The following is a 27,159-nucleotide window of genomic DNA, read 5'->3' on the forward strand; positions in this document are numbered from 1 at the left end:
GGGCCAGAGTGAGGCGGAAAGTGAAGCTGGAAAGAGATACAGGAAGGATGCCAAGGCTGGAGGGGAGTGGGGCGAAGACGCCGACTTCCCCCGCGCCCCGGGCGTGGCGGGCAGATTTGGGCTCCGACTCCACCAGCCGCTGCCTCCAGTTACTCGTGCACGCCACGAGATAACGAGGGGAAAGCGCTGGCACAGGGCCTGGCATCTGGCAGCCGCTGGATAACGCGAGTCCCTGCTCTGGCTGTGGGCACCGGAGACACGCCCTCGATGCCCCGTCCCGGCTGTGCGGGGCACTGGGCGTGCATTCTGCACCCTAACATCCCTAAAACTTTCCCCCCAGCCTGGGAAGTAGGGTTCGTCATTCTCCGCGTACAACGGGCAGAAACGTCGGTAGTGAGCAACGGTCACTCAGCTATGGAACCTCGGAGACATTCCTGGGGCCTTTGGGCTGGGGCTCTTCCCGAAAGGAGGTGAAGGGGACGGCGGGCGACCCCACCGGGCCTCGCCAGGGGCACGGGGCTCACCCTTGAAGGAGTCAGGAAGCCGCCGAGCTTGGGTGTCCACTGCTGGCCGCTTGTCAGACATGCTGCCTGAACCAGAGTCGCTACTCCCGCGTCGAAGTCGCCGGAGCCCGAGGTGGAACTGCGAAGAATGCCCGGAGATGACCCGGGAGCCCCTAGACACAGACAACAGTCCCGCCCCCTCTCCGCGGTCCAGCCAATCGCCGCCCAGGACCGGGGAGGACACGCCCCCCCCCAGCCACCGCCCTCCCCTCCCGCGCGGCCTCTTCTCCCGCCCTCCCAGCTATCCAAGGGCTGAGGGGCGTGGCCTGAGGGGCCAGGCGCCCCTGAGGCCGGGGTCCGGGCCGCGGGCAGCACCGGAAGGAGGGGCGGCGCCGGAATTGAAGGGCGGAGGCCACCGGGGTGGGAGCGGCGGCTGAGGAGATACGGGAAGGGGCTGAGAGGATGGCCTGAGGGAAGGCTATGGAGAAAGGCTCTGAAACGGCTCCCTTCTGGGCAAACGAATTGGAAGAAGATGGTGCTCTCCTTGGGCGGGTAGGGTCCAGGTGAGGGGAGGAAGCAGAGGGGCACGCGTGTGCCCAGAGTGAGGGCACCAAAGCCAGCCCTAGACAGGGAGCCCCCGTGGTGTGAGGGGAAGAAAGCGGTGCGACCAGCCTCGAGCCCAAAGGAGTGAATTCGAATGAGGTGCCCTTCATTGAAATAAAGTCCTCCCCCTGCCGCAGTCGGGCAGGGTACTCTGCTGGGGACCGAGCACGCCAGGGGAGACACGGGGCCCGCCCTCCTGGAGTCGTTCCAGGTAACCGGCAAGTAAACAAAGCAGATCATTACGCGTGGCCACGGGGAACTCAGAAAGCCCCGCGAGTAGCCACTCTAGATACCGGGCCAAGGGAAAGCCTCTGTGAGGAGGCGGCATTGAGGTGTGACCTGAGAGATGAGAAGGAGCCACCCTTGGGAAGGAGGACAGGCGGGGTGGGAGGTCGGTGAGGGAATCCCAGGCAGAGAGAAAAGCACTAGCGAGAGTGTTCCCCACGACCAGCTTTCTGCTGGGTGGTGGCTGAAACCTCACGGTGGAAAACCACGCTGTGTTTATTCTGGATGATTTGTCCGGATGCAAGCCTTTCAAAATATGGCGAGGTGCACGAGCAGATGCCCTTAGAAAACATTTCATCTGGAAATAAATACAGATTCTCCGCAAGTTGCAAAGACAGTAGCGAGAGCTTATGTGTCCACTCTATCTAGTTTCCTCTCATAGTTAAATCTTAGGTGTAGTGCCAAAGCTAGGAAATCGACAGTGGCACGCCAAGTATGTATCCTTCTGTGCCATTGTACCTCAGGCCTAGTTTTGTATAAGTACCGTTACAGTCAAGCTGCAGGGCTGTTCCATCGGCTTGGCCTTAGAATATCCAACAGTGTGGTGTCTGGGTAGTTGATATGGTAGACTTTCTAGTTTTAGCTCTGGAGCCCTGTGGTTGTCAGGGTAGAGAGTGGAGCACACACAATTGTAAAGGTGTCGAGTGGCAGATCGTGGTGGCTTTGGGGTGCAGGCACTCGAGTATGGCACAAGCCTAAGGCGGAACTCTCAAGTTTATCTCCAGTCACATCGGGAAAGAACTGTTTATATTCGTGGGAGTGGAGTACTGCTTGTGAAGTGACTTGGTTTGTAAGCCTTCTGGAGAAGAAGAAGGAGGGGAGTATGGCAGTTTAAGGCTCCTTTCCCTCTGAATCATCCTTGAGAAAGTCCACAGCTTCATATTTTCCATTCTGCAACAAATGAGCCCCAGAGGCATGAACTTCCTGTTTATGCCATGGTTCCCAGGAATAAGGAGTGAATGCACAAGCAGCTAATTAAAACCTTTAATAAAGGAGGGCTTGATTACAAATTGTATATGGTGGGAAAGTAGCTTTCATTTTTGCTGGAAAGGGAAATATTTCAGAATGGATTTCATGTTTGTACTACTACTCCTGTTGCCTTGATTCAAATCTCAAGGCAATCCCAGCAGCATCACTTCTGGAGAATTAGAAAAGCGGCTTCTCCCTTTGGGACGAACTCTTTGATAAACATTTGTTGGCCCTGGCTTCAGATTGCATCAGTATGGGAGCTAATTCCAGGCCCCAAACTGAGAACAAGTTTTGACTTGATTTTTAAATTACTTTCAAAGTAGATGGGAATTTCCAGATTTAAGAGTTTAAAATGCTGAATTTTATTTGCCCATGAAGCTATTGTATTCTGGCTTTCTAATGCATATTCTATATAAATTTATTGATTAAACATAAATAGGACTTTGTGGTGGTCTGGTGGTCACCTGCCAATGCAGGGGATGAGGGTTTGATCCGTAATCTGGAAAGATTCCACAGGGCGTGGAGCAACTGAACCTGTGGGCCCCAACTACTGAAGTCTCGGTCTAGAGTCCGAACACCTTAATGAAGAGTAGCTCGCGCTTGCTGCAGCTAGAGAAAGCCTGCGTGCAGCAGCCAAAAATTAATGAATAAAATTTAAAATATACTTTAAAAATAAATACTGTTGTATCATCCTCTCTCTTTGAAGGAATTTCAGTAATGATCTGGGCTCCCTGGTGGTTCAGACAGTAAAGAATCCACGTGCAGTTCGGGAGACCTGGATTCCATCCCTGGGTTGGGAAGATCCCCTGGAGAAGGGCTTTGCAACCCATTCCAGTATTCTTGCTTGGAGAATCCACATGGACAGAGGAGCCTGGCAGGCTACCATCCATGGAGTCGCAGAGTTGGACACGACTAAGTGATTTTCACTTCAGTAATGATTAGAAGTTAGAATGTTTTTTTGAGAACTTTATGCTCTAAAAACTGAGACTTATTATATAAAATTACAAATTGAAAAGTGAAAGAATTATTTATAGTATTATTGCCTCTAATAGAACTATTATCATTTTGGTGAATTTTTCCTCTAGCTGTTATTTAAAGGATATGCTGTGCTATGCTTAGTTGCTCAGTCTTTTCTGACTCTGCAAACTCATGGACTGTTGCCCACCAGGCACCTCTGTCCATGGAGATTCTCCGGGCAAGAATACTGGAGTGGGTTGCCGTGCCCTGGTCCAGGGGATTTTCCCAACCTAGGGATCAAACCCAGCTCTCCCCAGTTGCAGGGGGATTCTTTACCATCTGAGCCACCAGGGAAGCCCTATTTAAAGGATAATTGCATATAATTTAAAATCAAAGTATTCATTCCATATGTCTTTTATTTTGCATCTTCAGGGCACTGAATTAAGCGTCAGTTGATGGTAATGGTGATGGCATTAAGACGTGGACGTGGGTTTAAGACAGACATGCACCGTGACTTTGTAACTGAATATGTAAGAAGGCAATTTAATTAGTGTTTTTTCTGCGTCCACCTAAAAAGCACTTGAAGAGAAAAGTCGTATTTATTTTTCCTTTAAATTATGATTCCAGACTGTTCACAATGCCTGTGGTGAAATCAGCTAACCAAATGCTTATGTGAGAACAGCATTACCAGCAAGCTGTATCTGTGGAATTTTCCCCAGGAGGGGTCTAACAAGGTTGATCTAGTTCTCTTTGTGGACTAATTCACATTTATTATATTACAGTCGTATTTTTGTCTTCTTGACTCTTCCGTTCTTCAGGAAATGACTCCAGGAACTAAATCGTAACAGGGGTTTCACCAGAGGACTTATTGTATATGGGCTATGGCAGCAGACCAGTTACACCACAGTACTTGGTAAGAGCACTGGGTGTTCATATTCTCGGATCTTACGAAAATAGAAAACATCATTGGTATTTAGTAGAGTCATCTACGGCAAGAATTTTATTAATCTGCTTTATTAGTTCACAAAGCAGATATTTATCAAACACCTATTATGTGCCAGGCGTTGTTCTAGGTGCTTGGAATATAACAGTGAACAAAAAAGACAAAAATGCTTGCCTGCATGGCGCTTACTTTCTAGTATTCCTTTGCACATGTATTGGTTTGCTCTGTGTGTGTACTCAGTCAGATCCTACTCTTTGCAGCCCCCTTGACTACACCCTGCCAGGTTCCTCTGTCCCTGGAATTCTCCAGGCAAGAATACTGGAGTGGGTTGCCATTTCCTCCTGCAGGGGATCTTCCCGACCCAGGGATTGTACCCAAGTCTCTTGCATCTCCTGCATTAGCAGGTCGATTCTTTACCACTAGTGCCATTGGGGAGCCTGTATTAGTTTGCTGTGGTTTACATAGTAAAGTGCAACGGACTGGATGGCTAAAACATCAGAATTTTATTTTTCTTAGATTTCTGCAAGTGAGAAGTCCAAGACCAAGGTTCAGCAAAGTTGGTTTCTTCTCAGGAGCCTGAGGGAAGCATCTGTTCCAGGTCTCTCTTCTTGACTTGTAGATCATTTTCTTTTTCTTGTGTTTGCATGTTGTCTTCTCTCTGCATACTTCTGTGTCCAAATCCCCTCTTCCTATAAGGACACCAGTCATATTGAATTAGAGCCTAGCCTAATAACCTCATTTTAACTTAATTACCTCTTTAAAGACCCTACCTCCAAATATAGTCATATTCTAAGGTGCTGGGGGTTAGGATTTCAACATACAACTTTTGGGGGAACCCAGTTCAGCTTCTAATACCACATATGACTATGGTGTATCCAAATATTTCTCTTGTTTTCTCATATCCATATCTCTGAGGTATTCAAAATCATTTATGTTCAAATTTACCAGGTAACAAAATGTACCAGGTAACCTGCTTATGAGTGATTTTTTTCTAAACATGATTTATTTTTATTAAATACTAAATGGAAAGTTCTTGGTTAGGAAGGATTACTCGGCTAGGAATGTTGCTCCATCTAGTGACTGCTATATTCAACTACTTTTGTCAAAGTTATAAAAATGAAAAATGGAGAATTATGTTGGAGAAGGGGTTCTCTTTTCAATAGGTTATTATTCACAAGGCACTATGGAGTCATGGTAAAAAAAATATTTCTTTCCACCATTGTATGTGGAAGGAAAGAGAGGTCTATATGATGACACTATTTTTAGTGACTCTAGTAATATTAGTGTCATCGTTTACTATCACTACCAGTTACTATTTATTTGTTTATCCCCCGAGGAAATCAAGACTGGGTTTACTCCCTTGGCCGAGATCTCACAAATTATAAGTAGCGTTTCCCTCAAGTCTGTATGACTCCAGAGTTTAAGCTCTTAATCGTTCAGAATAAATAAGAGAAACAGAAAGACTCAAACATTTCATAATACAGCCTTGATAAATGACACATCTAAGCATGCGTCCAAAGGAGTACTCATGTTTGCCTTCAGTCTTGATATGTACTTAATCTTTATCTTGATGCTTTATTGTTCAGTTTTGCACTGTCATTGATATGTTGTGTCAAAATGTGTCTGTTTTAGGTAATGTTTATAAAGGACACAATCTACAGCCAGGTCAGTATCATATAGCTTATTGTATACCTTGAATTACGTGGAACAATAACTATTTAAAAGCTTGGAATTTTTGGTGGTTTTAAAGAATAGTTTTTGTTTCTCTATTATACAAGTTGAATGGGACAGCTAAACTGCCTGGAGACATCAAGAACAGCTTCTGCAGAAAGGTGAGTTTAGTAAGACAAATACAAGTTAGAAAAGGATGCTTTTGGAATACAGAGGATGCCTCTGTAAATGCATGTGGGTATGTCAGAGCTTGATATTTTGGGGGGAAATGTATGTAATCAGATATGCGGGGACTGAAAGTGATAAGAAATGACAATGGACTAAAAAGCATATGCCAAACTTAGAAGATAATTATGAAGCTGTAAGTTATGAAGGATCTTAACAAGAGGGGTGGAATGAACCCCTCTTATCAAAAGATCATGTAACAGACAATCTGAATAGGGCTTTATCTATTAAATTAAATAAGTAATAACCTTCTGAAACAGACAGTACTGGGCCCAGATGTGGTCACTGGTGATTTCTACCAAACATTTAAGAAAGAAATTATACCAGTTCTGTACTGCTGCTGCTAAGTCGCTTCAGTCGTGTCCGACTCTGTGTGACCCCATAGACGGTGGCCCACCAGGCTCCCCTGTCCCTGTGATTCTCCAGGCAAGAACACTGGAGTGGGTTGCTATCTCCTTCTCCAATGCATGAAAGTGAAAAGTGAAAGTGAAGTTGCTCAGTCATGTCCGACTCTTCGCGACCCCATGGACTGCAGCCTACCAGGCTCCTCCGTCCATGGGATTTTCCAGGCAAGACTACTGGAGTGGGGTGCCATCGCCTTCTCCGAGTTCTCTACAATCTATAAAATAGAAACAGAAGGAATACTTCCTAACTCATTCTATGAGACCAGCATTACTCTGATACCAAAATCAGACAAAGACATTATATAAAAGAAAACTATAGACCAATGTTGCTCATGAAGGTACAAAAGTTCTCAACAAAATGTAAGCAAATGTAATCCAACAACATATAAAAAGAATTATATGCAGTTACATATGAAATGGTTCAGCATTTGAAAATCAGTCAGTATAATCTATCACATCAACAGGATACAGAAAAGTCACATGATCCTATCAACAATTGCAGAAAAAGCATTTGACAGAATCCAATACTCATGATAAGAACTGAGTAAATAGAAAGGAATAGAGAAAGCTTCCTCAACTTGATAAAGAACATGTACAGAAAAGTTACAGTGAACGTCATACTTAACAGTGAGACAGTAGGAGCTTTCCCACTAAGATCAGGAGCAAGGCAACTCCTTTTCAACATCATACTGAAGTCCTGAAAGTGAAAGTGATAGTCGCTCAGTTGTGCCCGACTCTGCGACCCCACGGACTGTAGCCCGTCAGGCTCCTCTGTCCATGGGATTCTCCAGGCAAGAACACTGGAGTGGGTTGCCATGCTCTTCTCCAGGGGATCTTCCTGACCCAGGCGTCAAATGCAGGTCTCCCACATTGCAGGCAGATTCTTTACCACTTGAGCCACCCAGGAAGCTCCTAGCTAATGAAAAAGAGGAAGTGAAAAGTATACAGATTTGGAAGGGAGAAAATAAAATTGTCTTTGCAGAAGACATGATTGTCTGTGTAGAAAGTATATACTCTTACAACATTACATAAGGAAGCAAAAAAGAAAGGGCCCAGAATAAATAGTTTCACATTTAATAATGGTATTTTCTTATGTAGTCAACAATTAATATGTGAACATAAGGTTATTGAATGATCCCAGCTTATCATTTCTGGCTAGTTGACTCATTGGAAAAGACTCTGATGCTGGGAGGGATTGGGGGCAGGAGGAGAAGGGGACGACAGAGGATGAGATAGCTGGATGGCATCACTGACTCGATGGATGTGAGTCTCAGTGAACTCCGGGAGTTGGTGACGGACAGGGAGGCCTGGCGTGCTGCGATTCATGGGGTCGCAAAGAGTCGGACACGACTGAGCAACTGATCTGATCTGAGCATAAAATGTCTTCTCACTGTTCTTGAAATCTTTTTTCTCGGACTTTAAAGCATAATGGCTTGGGACTTCCCTGGTGGTCCAGTGGCTAAGATTCCATGCTCCCAATGCAAGGGGCCTAGGTCCAATCCCTGCTCAGGGAACCGGATCCCATGTGCTGCAACTAGGACTTGGCACAACCAAAGAAAATAAATAAATATTAAATAATAATAATAATAATGGTTTGAAGTTACTGGATACATCATTGGAAATTTTATGGGTGCTGTTTGTACACTGTATCTAAGTTAGCAATAATTTCCATATCAGCCATTAAGGAATGCAAGCATAGTAATGTAGGATTTGATTATTGTGCCTATGCTACCTATCTTTTTACAGTACAGCATTCCCATAGGTCATGACAAGTATTCACTAATGTTGCCTTTTTCTTGCATATTGACTAATCTCCATTTATAGAATAGGCACAAATGAGTGACATTTTAGCTACTGAAAAATACTAGCTGCTGCTGCTGCTGCTGCTAAGTTGCTTCAGTCATGTCCGACTCTGTGCGACCCCATAGACAGCAGCCCACCAGGCTCCCCCGTCCCTGGGATTCTCCAGGCAAGAACACTGGAGTGGGTTGCCATGTCCTTCTCCAGTGCATGAAAGTGAAGAGTGAAAGTGAAGTCGCTCAGTCATGTCCGACTCTACCATGTCTTAAGTGCTTACTGTATGCCAGGAATGATAGTATCTCCTTTAATCCTCATAAACACCTTGCCTGGTAGTTTTCAACCTCATCCTAAGTTGAGGAAGATGAGATGGAAACTAATTTGGTCGGAGTCGCTCTGGGAAACAGCGTAGAGGAGTTGTGAAGACCACGGGTGCTGTGCCCCCTGCCTGGGTTAGAGTACTTGTTCCACCATCTCATGGCTGTCTCACCTTGGGCAAGTTATTTAACACCCTTAAACTTCATTTTCCTCATCTTCAAAATAGAAGAGTAAGCGAGATAACCCTTGTAAAGTGCTCAGCACAAAGCCTGGCACGTAGTAGGCAACTTCGCGTGTGTTAGTGGTTGCTGAAAGTAATTGTATATTATATAGACTTTCTATACTAATTTTTATTATTACAATAAGCAAGCAACACCACAGATTTCAACTTAGGTCACTCTGACGCTAAAGCTCCCCCATTTCCCTCTAATCAGCACCATCTCTGTAAGTTTTTAGTCATTGTTGAAGACAGAACCGATTCTCTTTAAATTGCTTAGACTCCGTGAAAGAAGATGTGCCAGTTTATCAGTTAGGACAGAGTAGATTATGTTGCATTAACGAGCATTAGAAAAGACCCTGATGCTGGGAAAGATTGAAGGCAGGGGGACAAGGTGATGACAGAGGATGAGATGGTTGGGTAGCATCACTGACTCAGTTTTGAGCAAATTCTGAGAGGTGGACAGGGAAGGACAGGGAAGCCTGGCGTGCTGCAGTCTGTGGGGTCTCAGAGTCAGACATGACTGAGGAACTGAACAACAACAGCAGCAATAAACAGCTTTCATATTTCCATGATTTTTCACTAAAGTCTTTATTTCTTACTCCTGGGATGACAGAGGCTTTTCATCACAGTCAGCCAGGGATCTCAGCTGATGGAAGCTCCACCTTGACATGTGCTTCCACCATCACAAGGAAAGGGAAAGGGGTTGCAGTGGCTTGTGCACTGTCTCTTGAAGCTTCTGCTTGAAAGGGACACGTGCACTGCTGTTTATGTTTCATGGATGGAAGCCAGTAACTTAGCCGGGTCCACCTTCAGACAAGCAGGGAAAAGTGTGGTTCTCTGGGTTTGGGAAGAGAGAATTAGACATCAGTGAGCAGCATTAAATGACTACTGAATTTTTTTTTTAGTTTCCTAAGTTGATATTTATATTTTCAGTTTCTAAATCTGCCCCCACCCTTTCTTATGTATATAGGTCTTCCTTGACTTGTGATGGAGTTATGTCCCAGTGAACCTAAGTTGAAATCATAAGTTGAAAATATTGTAAATCAAAAGTGCATTTAGTGCACCTAGCCCACAGAACATCATAGCATAGCCTAGCCTACCTCAAGCATGCTTGGAACACTTACATTAGCCTACTATTGGGCAAAGCCTGTTTATAGTGTAGTGTTGTGTCTCATGCATTTTATGGACTTCTGTATTGACAGTGAAAAACAGTGTAGTTGTGTGGGCACAGAATGGTTGTAAGTGTATCTGTTGTTTCCCCTTTGTGATTGTGTGGCTTACTAGGAACTGTGGCTCCCCAGCATCAAGAGAGAATGCCATTGCTAGCCTAAGAAAAGGTCAAAATTCACAATTCAAGGTACAGTTTCTTCTGAAGGTGTATCCCTTTCGCACCATTGTAAAGTCAAAGTCCTAAGTCGAACCACTGCAAGTCAGGGATCATTTGTATAGATTCTTCAGGAAAAAAGCCTAAATATGGTTTCAGAGAAACACTTCTCTTTCAGAGAGGTTATATCAGAATTGTCTGGAGACTTTTTTAAGATCATGTGCCCAGACCCCACCCAAGAAATGGAAATTTCTTAAGGTCAAGCTCTAGGTGTGTATCTTTTGAAAAAGCTCCCCAGATGGTTCTAGTTTTCTGTCTGTTGTGACTATGCAATTGTAAACTCATACTTGTTTTCAAGGATTATGTGTAAGACAAATGGGAAGAAACAGCTGAAAGGGTGAGCAAGAGGAAGGTATCTCTGCAGAAATTACAACCTGGGTGTAGCAGAGTTCTCGGCTCAAGCTGAAGCCTTGCTTACCTCACTAGTCAGTGTATTTGACTTGTGGCATGCCTAGGTGACTTCAGGTTTCCATTTATAAAAAGTATCACCAATCCTCATGAGAAAGACCTCACTTTAAGTTTAGGAGCAGCTGCACAGTGCAGAAGTGGCCGAGAGGAGCTACCCCACGTCCAAGGTCAGGGATGGCGGCTGAGAGGAGCTACCCCCGACCAAGGTCAGGGGCGGCGGCCGAGAGGAGCTACCCCATGTCCAAGGTCAGGGCAGCAGCCGAGAGGAGCTACCCCAAGTCCAAGGTCAGGGCGGCGGCCGAGAGGAGCTACTGAACGTCCAAGGTCGGGGTGACAGCCGAGAGGAGCTACCCCAAGTCCAAAGTCAGGGGTGGTGGCCGAGAGGACCTATCCCACATCCAAGGTCAGGAGCACTGGCTGTGCTTTTCTGGAGCAGCTGTGAAGAGATACCCCAAGTCCAAGGTAAGAGAAACCCAAGTAAGACGGCAGGCACTGAGAGAGGGCATCAGAGGGCAAACAGATGGAAACCACAATCACAGAAAAGAAGCCAATCTGATCATGTGGACCACAGCTTGTCTAATTCAATGAAACTAAGCCATGCTGTGTGGGGCCACCCAAGACGGATGGGTCATGGTGGAGAGGCCTGACAGAGTGTGGTCCACTGGAGATGGGAATGGCAAACCACTTCAGTATTCTTGCCTTGAGAACCCCATGAACCCCTATGAAAAGGAAAAAATACAGGATGCTGAAAGATGAACTCCCCAGGTTGGTAGGTGCCCAATATGCTACTGGAGATCAGTGGAGAAATAACTCCACAAAGAATGAAGGTATGGAGCCAAAGCAAAAAAACACCCAGTTGTGGATGTGACTGGTGATAGAAGCAAGGCCCGATGCTGTAAACAGCAATATTGCATACTAACCTGGAATGTTAGGTCCATGAATCAGGCAAACTGGAAGTGGTCAAACAGGAGATGGCAAGAGTCAACGTCAACATTCTAGGAATCAGCAAACTAAGATGGACTGGAATGGATGAATTTAACTTAGATGACCATTATATCTACTACTGTGGGCAGGAATCCCTTAGAAGAAATGGAGTAGCCATCATGGTCAACAAAAGAGTCCAAAATGCAGTACTTGGATGCAGTCTCTAAAATGACAAAACGATCTCTGTTCATTTCCAAGACAAACCATTCAATATCATGGTAATCCAAGTCTATGCGCCAACTAGTAATGCCGAGGAAGCTGAAGTTGAATAGTACTATGAAGACCTACAAGACCTTCTAGAACTAACACCCATAAAAGATGTCCTTTTCATCATAGGGGACTGGAATGCAAAAGTAGGAAGTCAAGAAACACCTGGAGTAACAGGCAAATTTGGCCTTGGAGTACAGAATGAAGTAGGGCAAAGGCTAATAGAGTTTTGCCAAGAGAACCCACTGGTCATAGCAAACACCTTCCAACAACATGAGAAAAGACTCTACACATGGACATCACCAGATGGTCAATATCAAAATCAGATTGATTATATTCTTTGCAGCCAAAGATGGAGAAGCTCTATACAGTCAGCAAAAACAAGACCGGGAGCTGACTATGGCTCAGATCAAGAACTCCTTATTGCCAAATTCAATCTTAAATTGAAGAAAATGCAGAAAACCAGTAGACCATTCAGGTATGACCTAAATCAAATCCCTTATGATTATACAGCGGAAGTGATAAATAGATTTAAGGGACTAGATCTGATAGACAGAGTGCCTGATAAACTATGGACAGAGGTTCGTGACATTGTACAGGAGGCAGGGATCAAGACCATTCCCATGGAAAAGAAATGCAAAAAAGCAAAATGGCTGTCTGAGGAGGCCTTACAAATAGCTGTGAAAAGAAGAGAAGCGAAAAGCAAAGGAGAAAAGGAAAGATATACCCATTGGAATGCAGAATTCCAAAGAATAGCAAGGAGAGATAAGAAAGCCTTCCTTAGGGATCAACGCAAAGAAATAGAGGGGAAAGACTAGAGGTCTCTTCAAGAAAATTAGAGATACCAAGGGACCTTTCATGCAAAGATGGGCTCAATAAAGGACAGAAATGGTATGGACCTAACAGAAGCAGAAGATATTAAGAAGAGGTGGCAAGAATACACAGAAGAACTGTCCAAAAAAGATCTTCATGACCCAGATAATCACGGTGTGATCACTCACCTAAAGCCAGACATCCTGGAATGTGAAGTCAAGTGGGCCTTAGGAAGCATCAGTACGAACAAAACTAGTGGAGGTGATGGAATTCCAGTTGAGCTCTTTCAAATTCTAAAAGATGATGCTGTGAAAGTGCTGCACTCAATATGCCAGCAAATTTGGAAAACTCAGCAGTGGCCACTGGACTGGAAAAGGTCAATTTTCATTCCAATCCCAAAGAAGGGCAATGCCAAAGAATGCCCAAACTACCGCATAATTGCACTCATCTCACATGCTAGTAAAGTAATGCTCAAATTTCTCCAAGCCAGGCTTCAGCAATACGTGAACCATAAACTTCCAGATGTTCAAGCTGGTTTAAGAAAAGGCAGAGGAACCAGAGATCAAATTGCCAACATCTGATGGGTCATAGAAAAAGCAAGAAAGTTCCAGAAAAACATCTATTTCTGCTTTATTGACCATGTCAAAGCCTTTGACTGTGTGGATCACAATAAACTGTGGAAAGTTCTTCAAGAGATGGGAATACCAGACCACCTGACCTGCCTCTTGAGAAATCTGAATGCAGGTCAGGAAGCAACAGTTAGAACTGGACATGGAACAACAGACTGGTTCCAAATAGGAAAAGAAGTACATCAAGGCTGTATATTGTCACCCTGCTTATTTAACTTATATGCGGAGTACATCATGAGAAATGCTGGGCTGGAAGAAGCACAAGCTGGAATCAAGATTTCTGGGAGAAACAACAATAACCTCAGATATGCAGATGACACCACCCTTATGGCAGAAAGTGAAGAGGAACTAAAGAGCCTCTTGATGAAAATGAACGAGGAGAGTGAAAAGGTTGGCTTAAGCTCAACACTCAGAAAACTAAAATCATGGCATCCAGTCCCATCACTTCATGGCAAATAGATGGGGAAACAATGGAAACAGTGGCTGACTTATTTTTTTGGGCTCCAAAATCACTGCAGATGGTGACTGCAGCCATGAAATTAAAAGACGCTTACTCCTTGGAAGGAAAGTTATGACCAACCTAGATAGCATATTCAAAAGCAGAGACATTACTTTGCCAACAAAGGTCCGTCTAGTCAAGGCTATGGTTTTTCCAGTGGTCATGTATGGATGTGAGAGTTGGACTGTGAAGAAAGCTGAGCGCTGAAGAATTGATGCTTTTGAACTGTGGTGTTGGAGAAGACTCTTGAGAGTCCCTTGGACTGCAAGTAGATCCAACCAGTTCATCTTGGGGGAGATCAGTCCTGGGTGTTCATTGGAAGGACTGATGTTGAAGCCAAAAATCCAATACTTTGGTCACCTGATATGAAGAGCTGACTCATTTGAAAAGACCCTGATGCTGGGAAAGATTGAGGGCAGGAGGAGAAGGGGACGACAGAGGATGAGGTGGTTGGATGGCTCACTGACTCAATGGACATGGGTTTGGGTGGACTCCAGGAGTTGGTGGTGGACAGGGAGGCCTGGCGTGCTGCGGTTCATGGCGTCGCAAAGAGTCATACACGACTGAGTGACTGAACTGAACTGAACTGATATAGGAAGTAGACTAATGATTGCTTTTTCCTTTCACTTTTCCTTTTCCTTTCACTGGTTTGTAATCTCCGTTTCATAAAATTAGGTGTGATTTTTGTAAATCTTCTCAAAATTGATGAAATTAAACTTTGCGTAGCATTCAACCAAGTGATTTTTATTTCAGCATAGTGACACTGTCTTTTTTTTTTTCCCTGTTTTAACCTGAAGTACTTTTGTCAATATTTGAATTGCTTTCAGTGCAACACTTTAAACCTTGAAGTGTCTCCATTTAGATGATCAGAGTACAAAACCCCTTCTGTCCCTGCCGCCCCTGACCAAAGCAAACAAAACTGCAAACCCACAACTCAGTTTCAAATAAGCTTTGAGAAAATGGGGCTCTAGATATTTACATATAGGTCAAGAAATAAATTGCAAACTATTTACAAAAATACACAGGCTTATATGTATTAAAAATCTACATCAGTTCATAAAAATATTAATACATAAAAACACTATATAAAGTTAAGAACTCAGAAGTATGATCTAAGACTTCCTAGGATACACCACTTATTCAAGTCACTGTTGAAAAAATCAGATTTTGCTACCTTGGAATCTAAACTGTTAAACAACCATTTTTTGAACACTGACAGCACAAACCAAAAAAGGAAAAAAGGCCCTCTGTGCACACTAGCAGTATTTTGCACTCAGTTAAAATATACCATTCCTGATATTTCCATTAGCACACAGTTAAATCACATACCTCTAACCCTTTGGAAATAACTTTCTGACGTACCTTTGCTTTCATTGTTATGCCTTACACACAGTGCTCAGACTGTCTTTTTTAATGTAAAAGCTACCATGTTTTATAGAGTGGCAATCCAGTGATTAGTAAAAGTGTTTGGTCGTGTCAGTGATTTATTTTTCCCCTTCAGTGAAAGTACTCAGTTTTGTACTCAGTTAGCAGCCACTGAATCATTCTTAGCTCTATGTCAGATATTTTATTCAGGTGATGAAATCATCAAAAGTCTTTTTTGAGACCTTCTAGACCTTCCAAGTCCCTTGGACTGCAAAGAGATCCAACCAGTCCATTCTGAAGGAGATCAGCCCTGGGATTTCTTTGGAAGGAATGATGCTAAAGCTGAAACTCCAGTACTTTGGCCACGTCATGCAAAGAGTTGACTCATTGGAAAAGACTCTGATGCTGGGAGGGATTGGGGGCAGGAGGAGAAGGGGACTACGTAGGATGAGATGGCTGGATGGCATCACTGACTCGATGGACGTGAGTCTGAGTGAACTCCGGGAGTTGGTGATGGACAGGGAGGCTTGGTGTGCTGCGACTCATGGGGTCTCAAAGAATCGGACATGACTGAGCGACTGAACTGAACTGAGACCTTCCAAAGGGGAAGAAAGTTAATTGTTCCCTCAACAGTACTAACGGGAGCATTGGGTGTGCACCGTTTTGTGACTGCAAGGAAAGTGAGCAGCACAGTGTTGGTATTTAGTGGACTTCATGTTCAGAAGAAGCCTCCTCTAGGGATCTGTCATGGAATCCCTAATTTAGAAGCAGGTGAACCACAGCACTAATCAGAGAGCAGGTGAAGTATGGAAATAGGAGCAGAAGATGTTTTCTAAGTCTTGAGGTGATCTTAGGCAGGTTGTAAATCGGTGTTGTTTTGTCTTCGGCATCCTTTCGCTTCTCTTATCTGCCCCTCTTGTGCTTCGTAGTGTTTGGTGCTGCTGCTGCTAAGTCGCTTCAGTAGTGTCCGACTCTGTGCGACCCCAGAGATGGCAGCCCACCAGGATGCCCCGTCCCTGGGATTCTCCAGACAAGAACACTGGAGTGGGTTGCCATTTCCTTCTCCAATGCATGAAAGGGAAAAGTGAAAGTGAAGTCGCTCAGTTGTGTCCGACCCTCAGCGACCTCATGGACTGCAGCCCACCAGGCTCCTCCATCCATGGGATTTTCCAGGCAAGCGTACTGGAGTGGGGTGCTATTGCCTTCTCCGGTGTTTGGTGCTAATTACCCTAATTACCACGATTCTCCAGTCCATCTGAGCTTGTCTTCTTCTGTCAAAGCTCTCTGATCCAGAATTATCTACGTTCATCTTTTGGAGAGTCTCTGATATTAGAAAAAAAAAAGTAACTCCATTGTATTGATTTGCCCTAATGAATACATGGGCTTCCCTGGTGACTCAGATGGTAAGGAATCTGCCTGCAATGCAAGGGCCTACGGTTCGATCCCTGGGTTGGGTACATCCCTTGGAGAAGGCAATGGCTACCCACTCCAGTATTCTTGCCAGGAGAACTCCATGGACAGAAGAACCAGGTGGGCTACAGTTCATGGGATCACAAACAGTCAGACACAACTGAGCGACTTTGAGAGGAAGAGAGAATGAATATATGGATTATCAGTAGCCAACCTCTTGTGTTTGGATATAGTTGATACTTTAAAGAGGAATGCCTATTCAAATGAACTTAGGTTTGAAAGAATTTCTTTCATTATTAGAATGTAAAAAAAAATTCAGGCTGTTTTAAGAGGGCACTTTTAGGGGGTAGGGGTGAAAGCAGTTTGGTTATTTTTTGGAGACCAGTTCTGTGGGTACTTAGAAGCCTAAGCTGTTCGGCCTTTTTAGGTTTACTTCCCTGTGTGAAGAGCCTGTTATTTCTTAAGCTCACAGTTCTTTCACAGTTCTTTTGACGATGGTAGAAGGGATGTTGACTTTATTGTAGGAGTTGTTTGAAAGGTCTTACTTGTATCTTGGTTACTAGGTTACTAGGTATCTTTGTTATTAGACCTCTGCCTCCAGAGACTTAGTTGAGGAGGGAAAATAGATGAAGAAAAATATGTAATAAGTACTATAATGAAGTTTCTTAGAGGAATTGACATTTGACTTAATTCAGCAAATACAACTAGGTGCCTGCTGTGTGCCCAGCACAGCCTAGGTGCTGGGGTTATGGTGATAAATAGCACAGGCTTAGTCCCTGCCTCCATGGAGCTTACTGTCAGTGGTTCCGGACAATGGGCTGCAGGCAACATGTTGTCAGGGAAGTGGTTACTACATAGAGGTCAGGCAAAACGCAGACTTGCTCTCATATTCCATCATGGTAGAGTGGCATTTCATATGAAATGGAAAAGTAGCTGATCAAGTTATCTTGTATGATTATATGGGAATATGTACTCCCTGAGCAGGAAGTTCTGGGGAATCAGATAGCTGTTGCCATAGGTCAGTTTAAAGGGGAACAGGCCTGATTTCACCATGATGGGTGCCTTTAATGGCATGGGGTAATTTAAAGCAAGCAGGTGACACATTCAGATTGCAGAAGTATTGCTTTAATGGAGTACAACTGAAAGCCTTTATGGGATAGTGTTGTAAAAAAAAAATCTCTTATAGCTTGTAGTCATAGGGCTGAGATAACTGAAAGCCACATTCAGAGATTGCTTCTGTGATTTGGTAAATTATGTTAGTACATGAATTCACATACTTTGCTAGCATTTTATATGAATGTCAGGCTAAGCTAGATTAGTGAATAGTGGGGTTTTAACAAATGGAATAGCAGTATATGAAAACGTCAAGGCTTAGAGAACCCCAAACTCCTAGATTTATCCAAGATAGAATTCTCAGCTGTGGCACTGTTAACATTTTGGAATGGATTATTTTGTTGTGGGGCTGCTATGGGCATTGTGAGATGTTTAGCAGCAGCCCTGGCCTCCGCCTCCATCCCTGGCCAGTAGCACCCCATCCCTGAGACACAGCAATCAAAAATGTCTCCAAATATTGCCAAACGCCCACCCCAACCCCAGGTGAGGCAAGGGAGAAAATTGCCTCTGGTTTGAGAAGCATTGGATAAATGTCACCTGCTGTGTAAACCTTGCTTGATGAAACCATGACTCAAAGAGAGAAGACCGAGAAGTTGTCTCATGCTCCATCTCTCATTATCATTTATCTAGTAATTGACACTTAACACTTTGTTAAAATCATATTAAACACTTTATAAAAGTAAAACAAATTGCAATTCTAGAGTAAGTATCCATTTGTCAGCGTAAAATGCATAGCTCACTTCACACTTGTTACATCTGAACATACATACATGTATGGAATTAGTAATATGAATTATTTAATATTACAAAGTGTTTCTCAGCTGCCCTGCATCCTGGTGTTGAATAGTATGCTAATTAGTGAACATCACACTGGATACTCCAAGTAAAATTTGAAGTGAAATTTAAAAACTGGACATGCAACACTCTGAGACTTTACAAGTATCTATTCATCCATGCTCAGAGAGGATTTGTCCAACTATTTAATTTGCATTTTCTCTTACCAAAGTGCTTGTGCTGTTCCTATTCCTTCCATAGCAAAGTCTGTCTGATAGCAGAAGCACAACCCACACGCCTACACAGGCTTCAGGGACAGTCACCTTTTATTTAGAGGAGAACGGAGGACAAGGACAAGAGATGCAGAAAAACATCTCCCTGGAGCCCAAATTAAGTTAGTGTCACAACAGGGACCTATTTCAGGTCACAGATTGCCCTGTGCCAGCACTGAGTGCTGGGCCCTGGCTGATATCGATATCCACGTGTTCTTTTATGAATTTATTCTCTGTCTCTCATACGCAGGGGGCTCTCTAACAAGTGGGGCCCGGAGGACCAGTTTGAAGGCTGGCGTTGGGTCTTAGCATTCAGTATGTACTGCTTAGGTCATGCCCTTCTTTCCCAGTAGGGCACCTGCTCCACAGCTATCGGTCATTCTGCGCTTCCCAGTTTAGTCTTTGCAGAAAGAGTTCATGCCACGAGGGAGGGGAACTAGGGCTCTCACTCCTTCTCTCCTTTTTATATTTTAAATCTATTTGGAAATACTTTTATTTTTTAATAATTTTATTTATTTATTTTGGCTGTGCTGGGTCTTCGTTGCTCCGCAGGCTTTTCTCTGGTTGCGGGGGGTGGGGGCTGCTCTCCAGCTGTGGTGTGTGGGTTCTCATTACGGTGGCTTTTCTTGTGTGGAGCACAGACTCTAGCGAGCACAGGCCTCAGCAGTTGTGGCAAGTGGCCTCAGTGGTTGCGGCTCCCAGGATCTGGAGCATAGGCTCAGTAGCTGTGGTGCTGAGTTACTCCTCGGCACATCCTGGACCAGGGATCCAACCTGTGTCTCCTGCATTGGCAAGCAGGTTCTTTACCACTGAGCCACCAGGGAAGCCATTGAAATTACAAAAAAACTTGCAAAGATAGTATAGATTTCCTGTACATTCTTCCCCAGGCTTCCCTGAAAGATAACATCTTCCATAATCAAGCTGCATTTACCAAAACTAAGACATTAACATGAGTACAATACTGTTAACAAAACCACAAACTTTATTTGGCTTTCCCCAGTTTATTTTTGCTGATGCCCTTTCTGTTTCACAATCTTACACTTCATTCAATCATTATGATTCTTTAGTCTCCAAGCTGTGATAGTTTTTTCTTGGCTTTTCCTTGTCTTTCGTGCCCTTGGCAGTTTTGAAGAGTTCAGTTCAGTTCAGTTGCTCACTCACGTCTGACTCTTTGCGACCCTATGGACTGCAGCACGCCAGGCCTCCCTGTCCATCACCAACTTCCGGAGTTTAACCAAACTTATGTCCATTGAGTCGGTGATGCCATCCAACCATCTCATCCTCTGTTGTCCCCTTCTCCTCCTGCCCTCAATCTTTTGCAGCATCAGGTGCAAATGAGTCAAATGAGTCAGCTCTTCGCATCAGGTGGCCAAAGTATTGGAGTTTCAGCTTCAACATCAGTCCTTCCAATGAATATTCAGGACTGATTTCCTTTAGGATGGATTGGTCGGATCTCCTTGAAGTCCAAGGGACTCTCAAGAGTCTTCTCCAACACCACAGTTCAAAAGCATCAATTCTTCGGTGCTCAGCCTTCTTCACAGTCCAACTCTCACATCCATACATGACCACAGGAAAAACCATAGCTTTGACTAGACAGACTTTTCTGGGCAAAATAATGTCTCTGCTTTTGAATATGCTGTCTACGTTGGTCATAACTTTCCTTCCAAGGAGCAAGTGTCTTTTAATTTCATGGCTGCAGTCACCATCTGCACTGATTTTGGAGCCCCCAAAAATAAAGTCAGCCACTGTTTCCACTGTTTCCCCATCTATTTGCCATAAAGTGATGGGACCAGATGCCATGATCTTAGTTTTCTGAGTGTTGAGCTTAAGCCAACCTTTTCACTCTCCTCTTTCATCAAGAGGCTCTTTAGTTCTTCTTCACTTTCTGCCATAAGGGTGGTGTCATCTGCATATCTGAGGTTATTGTTATTTCTCCCAGAAATCTTGATTCCAGCTTGTGCTTCTTCCAGCCCACTGTTTATCATGATGTACTCTGCATATAAGTTAAATAATTAGGGTGACAATATACAGCCTTGACATACTCCTTTTCCTATTTGGAACCAGTCTGTTGTTCCATGTCCAGTTCTAACTGTTGCTTTCTGATCTGCATTCAGATTTCTCAAGAGGCAGGTCAGGTGGTCTGGTATTCCCATCTCTTTCAGAAGTTTCCACAGTTTATTGTGATCCACACAGTCAAAGCCTTTGACATAGTCAATAAACCAGAAATAGATGTTTTTCTGGAACTCTCTTGCTTTTTCCATGATCCAGCAGATGTTGGCAATTTGATCTCTGGTTCCTCTGCCTTTTCTAAATACAGCTTGAACATCTGGAAGTTCACAGTTCACATACAGTTGAAGCCTGGCTTAGAGAATTTTGAGCATTACTTTGCTAGCGTGTGAGATGAGTGCAATTGTGTGGTAGTTTGAGCATTCTTTGGCATTGCCCTCCTTTGGGATTGGAATGAAAACTGACCTTTTCCAGTCCTGTGGCCACTGCTGAGTTTTCCAAATTTGCTGGCATGTTGACTGCAACACTTTCACACCATCATCTTTTAGAATTTGAAATAGCTCCACTGGAATCCCATCACCTCCACTAGCTTTGTTCGTACTGATGCTTCCTAAGGCCCACTTGACTTTGTATTGCAGGAGATCTGGCTCTATGTGAGTGATCACACCACCATGATTGTCTGGGTCGTGAAGATCTTTTTTGTACAGTTCTTCTGTGTATTCTTGCCACTGCTTCTTAATATCTTCTGCTTCTGTTAGGTCCATACCATTTCTGTCCTTTATTGAGCCCATCTTTGCATGAAATGTCCCTTGGTATCTCTAATTTTCTTGAAGAGATCTGTAGTCTTTCCCATTCTATTGTTTTCCTCTATTTCTTTGCATTGATCCCTGAGGAAGGCTTTCTTATCTCTCCTTGCTATTCTTTGGAATTCTGCATTCCAATGGGTATATCTTTCCTTTTCTCCTTTGCTTTTCGCTTCTCTTCTTTTCACAGCTCTTTGTAAGGCCTCCTCAGACAGCCATTTTGCTTTTTTGCATTTCTTTTTCATGGGAATGGTCTTGATCCCTGCCTCTTGTACAATGTCACGAACCTCCGCCCATAGTTCATCAGGCACTCTGTCTATCAGATCTAGTCCCTTAAATCTATTTATCACTTCCACTGTATAATCATAAGGGATTTGATTTAGGTCATACCTGAATGGTCTAGTGGTTCCCCACTTTCTTCAATTTCAGTCTGAATTTGGCAATAAGGAGTTCATGATCTGAGCCACACTCAGCCCCTGGTCTTGTTTTTGCTGACTTTATAGAGCTTCTCCATCTTTGGCTGCAAAGAATATAATCAATCTGATTTCTGTGTTGACCATCTGGTGATGTCCATGTGTAGAGTCTTCTCTTGTGTTGTTGGAAGAAGGTGTTTGCTATGACCAGTGCGTTCTTTTGGCAAAACTCTATTAGCTTTTGCCCTGCTTCATTCTGTACTCCAAGGCAAAATTTGCCTGTTAGCCCAGGTGTTTCTTGACTTCCTACTTTTGCATTCCAGTCCACTATAATGAAAAGGACATCTTTTTTGGGTGTTAGTTCTAAAAGGTCTTGGAGGTCTCCATAGAGCCGTTGAACTTCAGCTTCTTTAGCGTTACTGGTTGGGGCACAGACTTGGATTACCATGATATTGAATGGTTTGCCTTGGAAATGAACAGAGATCGTTTTGTCGTTTTAGAGACTGCATCCAAGTACTGCATTTTGGACTCTTTTGTTGACCCTGATGGCTACTCCATTTCTTCTAAGGGATTCCTGCCCGCAGTAGTAGATATAATGGTCATCTGAGTTAAATTCACCCATTCCAGTCCATTTTAGTTCACTGATTCCTAGAATGTCGACGTTCACTCTTGCCATCTCCTGTTTGACCACTTCCAATTTGCCTTGATTCATGGACCTGACATTCCAGGTTCCTATGCAATATTGCTCTTTACAGCATCAGACCTTGCTTCTATCACCAGTCACATCCACAGCTGGGTATTCTTTTTGCTTTGGCTCCATCCCTTCATTCTTTCTGGAGTTATTTCTCCACTGATCTCCAGTAGTATATTGGGCACCTACCAACCTGGGGAGTTCATCTTTCAGTATCCTATCTGTTTGCCTTTTCATACTGCTCATGGGGTTCTCAAGGCAAGAATACTGAAGTGGTTTGCCATTCCCTTCTCCAGTAGACCACATTCTGTTGGACCTCTCCACCATGACCCGTCCATCTTAGGTGGTCCCACCTGGCATGGCTTAGTTTCACTGAGTTAGACAAGGCTGTGGCCCATGGAATCAAATTGGCTAGTTTTCTGTGATTGTGGCTAGATTTCCATCTGTCTGCCCTCTGATGCTCTCTCTCAGCACCTACCATCTTACTTGGGTTTCTCTTATCTTGGACTTGTGGTATCTCTTCATGGCTGCTCCAGCAAAGCACAGCCACTGCTCCTGACCTTGGATGTAGGGTATCTCCTCATGGCCACCACTGTTGACCTTGGACATGGGGTATTTCCTCTCAGCTGTTCTGCGCTGCACAGCTGGTGCCAGAATACTAGAGTGGATAGCCTATCCCTTCTCCAGGGGATCTTCCTGACCCAGGAGTTGAACTGGGGTCTCCTGCATTGCAGGCGGATTCTTTACCAACTGAGCTATCAGGGAAGCTTTTTGAAGAGTACAGGTCAGGTTTTGTAAGCTGTTCCTCTATGTTTGCCTGGTGTTTGGATTTATCATGATTACATTGGGAGTATGGATTTGGGGGAGGAATGCCACAGAGATGAGCTGCCCTTTTCACTGTATCATATCAGAAGAACGGACAGCATGACTTATGACTTAACCTTGGAGTGCTCACTTGGCTAAGGTGGTATGTCTTGTTTCTCTAGTTACTTGTGTCTCTCCATACTGTGTACTTTTTAATATCTACTTATTTGGCTGCACCAAGTCTTTGTTTGCAGCATGGAAACTCATAATTGGCATGTAGGGTCTAGTTCCCTGACCAGGGATCGAACCTGGGCCCCCTGCTTTGGGAGCCTGGAGTCTTAACCACTGGATCACTGGTAAGTCCTTCTGTACCCTAGTCTCTAGAAGAAAGTTGTTAAGCCCAGACCACACTCTAGGGATAGGGAATGTACTTAAAAAAAAAAAAAAAAAAAAGGGCATTCTAGCAATCCTTATCTAATATCCCCACCTCCAACTGTCCATTCAGTTCCTGAGCCTTTGGAAGATTCTGTGATACACAACAATTTCGTTCTTGGCTTTCCCTACTATATTCTCAGTCACTTTTCTGCATTCTAGCCTTAATGTTTTATTGCTATTGTCTCCTCTTCTTTTCTCTCTGGATTTATAGGATTATGAATTTTAAAAAAATCCCTTTAGAGTAGTTTTAGTGAAGTTTCAGAGGAAGTGAAATTGAAAATTATTGTATTCAGTCTGGCATCTTTGTCTGGAAACCTCGGGAAACATTTTTTAATCATCAAAATTGACATGTAATCTGCATTAAACATTGCGATCAGTCAAGAAACCCAGTTCACAGCTAGAGAAGCAAGGCTTCTAGTGTTGGTTGGTATGCTTGGCCCTGATCATCAAGGGTAAATTAGGGTTACTGTTATAAAGCTAGCAGAGTCTGGATACTTCCTCTTACATGCCTAGTTTATAAGTTTAACAAAAAATAAAGTAGGCTTAGATACCTCAGGAATCAAAATTGGTGTCAGCTGACCAGGCAGAGAACTTGAACTGACTTATGCTAGCCAAAGGCAACCAAAGCTTGAATTTGTAGGGGAAGGAAGTGTGGATCATGAATTTTAAATTATTATAACTAGGCTCAAACACATCTTTGTTAATCCATATAGTAACCATTGCAATCAACACATTTTTGCCAACAAGAAATAAGCTTGTTTATTCCTATAGCGTAATTTGCTGTATGATTCAGAGAGTTCAAACCAGGGCTCTGTAACAGCCTAGAAGGGTGGGGTGGGGAGGGAGGGAGAGGGGCTTAAGAGGGAGGGGACATAGGAATACTTACGGCTGATTCATGTTGATGTTTGGCGGAAACCAACACAATACCGTAAAGCAATTATCTTTCAATTAAAAATGAATTTTAAAAAAGGTAGATTATGGATCATTATAGGCGTTAATATAGTCATGGTGATTAAATATAAACTCCCTGGGTTGGGAAGACCTCCTGGAGAAGGAAATGGCAACCCACTCCAGTACTCTTGCCTGGAAAATCCCATGGATGGAGGAACATGGTAGGCTACAGTCCATGGGGTCGCAGAGTCAGACACGACTGATTGACTTCACTTTAACTTCATGATAAAAAAAAAAAAAATCTGTGTTTCAGGATTTGACAAACTCTTGGAAAATATATCCTGCCTCCTGCTAGTTGCAGAAGTATTTTCCCTGCAGAAAGTCACTGATGTGCTTGAAGAAGTGGCAGTCGGTTGGCGAGAGGCCTGGTGAATATGGCGGCTGAGGCAGAACTTCCTAACCTGGTTCCTCCACTCTCTGAAGCGTTGCTGTGTGCCGTGTGGTTGGCATGGTCATGGAGAGGGCTGGGCCCTTTCTGGCGACCAGTGCCACCGCTGCGGCCGCTGCAGTTCGCAGTGCCTCTCACCCATCTGCCGAGCAGACTTCCCAGCAGATGCAGTGGTCTCACTGGGGCTGAGAAAGCTGTAGTGGAACACACTGGCAGAAGACCATGAGACAGTAACCATGGCCTTTTTTGGTGCAAGTTTGGCTTTGGGAAGTGCTTTGGAACTTCTTCTGGGTTCAGCCACTGAGCTGGTCATCGCTGGTTGTCTTTTCACCATGCATCCCATTCCAGTTGAGAAATGGTTCATTGTTGTGTAGAATAAGAGAAGATGATACTTCAAAATGACCATTTTTTGATTTGCAGTCAGCTCACGAAGCACCCACTTATCGAGCTTTCTCACCTTTCCAGTTTGCTTCAAATGAATGCCGAGTGACTGTGGGATGGTTGACATTGAGTTCTTTGGAAACTTCCCACGTAGTTGTAAGAGGATTGGCTTTGATGATGGCTCTCAGTTGGTCATTGTCAACTTCCGATGGCTGGCCACTACACTCCTCATCTTCAGGGCTCTCATCTCCTTTGCAGAATTTCTTGAACTACCACTGCACTGTATGGTCATTAGTAGTTCCTGGGCCTCATGTGTTGTTGATATTGTGAGTTGTCTCTGCTGCTTTATGACCCATTTTGAACTCGAATAAGAAAATCACTGGAATTTGCTTTTTCTCTAATATCATTTCTATCTGTAGTCTAAAATAAACAGCAAGTAATGTCTTTAGCAAAAAAAAAAAAAAAAAAACCATAAAGTGAGAAGTGAGGATTAAAATGATGTATAGCATAACCACATTTATTTAAGAATATATTCCAGTATCAAATGGCAAAATTCAATGCAAAACTGCAATTATTTTTGCACCAACCTAATATCCACTCTGGCTTCTTGACCACTTGTGTAAATGAAGACTGTTGCTCTCTATGCATTTGCTCTCTTTCTCTCTCCCTCCCTTGTCTTTCATCTTTCCTCCTCTTCCTCTTCATCTTTTTGAAAGACTTTTAAAGATCAGCTTTGAGTTTATAATAAAGTTGGGAGGAAGATACAGAGATGTCCCTCCCGCATGTAGGCACCTCGTTTAACTGTGCTTTGCTGTTTAGTGCTTGCGGATACTGTGTGTTTTTACAAATAGAACGTCTGTGGAAACCCTGCATCAAGCAAGTCTGTCACTGTCAGAGCCATTTGTTTCCAACAGCATTTGTTCACCTCTTGTCCCCTGTATCAGTTTCAGTAATTATTGCAATATTTTAAAGTTTTTCATTATTATTACATTTGTTATGGTGATCTGTGATCAGTGGCCCTTGATGTTAATATTAGAGTTATTTGGGGGAGCCATGAACCATGCCCGTGTAAGCTAATTGATAAATGTGTGTATTCTGACTACTCCACCAATTGGCTGTTCCCCTGTCTCTCTCCCTCTCCTTGGGCCTCCCTATTCCCTGTTTCAAAACACAGCAGTTTTGAAATTAGGCTAATTAATAACTTCACAGTGGTCTCTAAGTGCTCAAGTAAAAGGAAGAGTTGCATATTTCTCACTTTAAATAAAAAACGAGACATGATTAAGCTTAGTGAGGAAGGCACATTGAAAGCCAAGATGGGCCAAAAGTTAGGCCTCTTGCACCAGCCAGCCAAGTTGTGAATGCAAAGGACGTGTTCTTGAAGGAAATTAAAAGTGCTGCTCCAGTGAACACACAGATGATAAGCAAGCGAAACAGCCTTGCTGTTGATGTGGAGAAAGTTTTAGTGGTCTGAGAGTAGGCCACTAGATTAGATAGAAGATTAAACCACCATAACATTCCAGTAAGCCAAAGCCT

The 27,159-nt window shown here is 43.7% G+C and overlaps 1 protein-coding gene and 1 long non-coding RNA gene across 4 annotated transcripts in view; one reads left to right on the top strand and one right to left on the bottom strand.

The window, feature by feature from the left end:
* The window catches only part of STOM (stomatin), a 33,746-nt gene extending 33,068 nt beyond the window's left edge, over positions 1 to 678 (bottom strand). Inside the window, exon 1 of the mRNA XM_055579526.1 lies at positions 525 to 678. Within this exon, the coding sequence (XP_055435501.1) occupies positions 525 to 585 (61 nt within the window). The 5' untranslated portion in view covers positions 586 to 678. The remainder of the gene's footprint in view (positions 1 to 524) is intronic.
* Positions 679 to 909: 231 nt separating this feature from the next.
* On the top strand, positions 910 to 26,417 carry LOC129650735 (uncharacterized). 3 transcript variants are annotated; one of them, XR_008713975.1, is made up of 7 exons: positions 910 to 1,317; positions 3,750 to 3,847; positions 4,136 to 4,230; positions 4,777 to 4,858; positions 5,893 to 5,925; positions 6,039 to 6,092; positions 25,111 to 26,417. It is a non-coding gene; the product is annotated as an uncharacterized LOC129650735 (long non-coding RNA). The 3 variants fall into 3 exon arrangements; XR_008713974.1 differs by lacking the exon at positions 3,750 to 3,847; XR_008713976.1 differs by lacking the exon at positions 3,750 to 3,847 and having other exon boundaries at positions 910 to 1,055.
* The last annotated feature ends 742 nt before the right edge of the window (positions 26,418 to 27,159 follow it).

The sequence above is a fragment of the Bubalus kerabau genome, chromosome 4, assembly GCF_029407905.1.
Source record: "Bubalus kerabau isolate K-KA32 ecotype Philippines breed swamp buffalo chromosome 4, PCC_UOA_SB_1v2, whole genome shotgun sequence".
In the NCBI taxonomy this organism is placed as follows: Eukaryota; Metazoa; Chordata; class Mammalia; order Artiodactyla; family Bovidae; genus Bubalus; species Bubalus kerabau.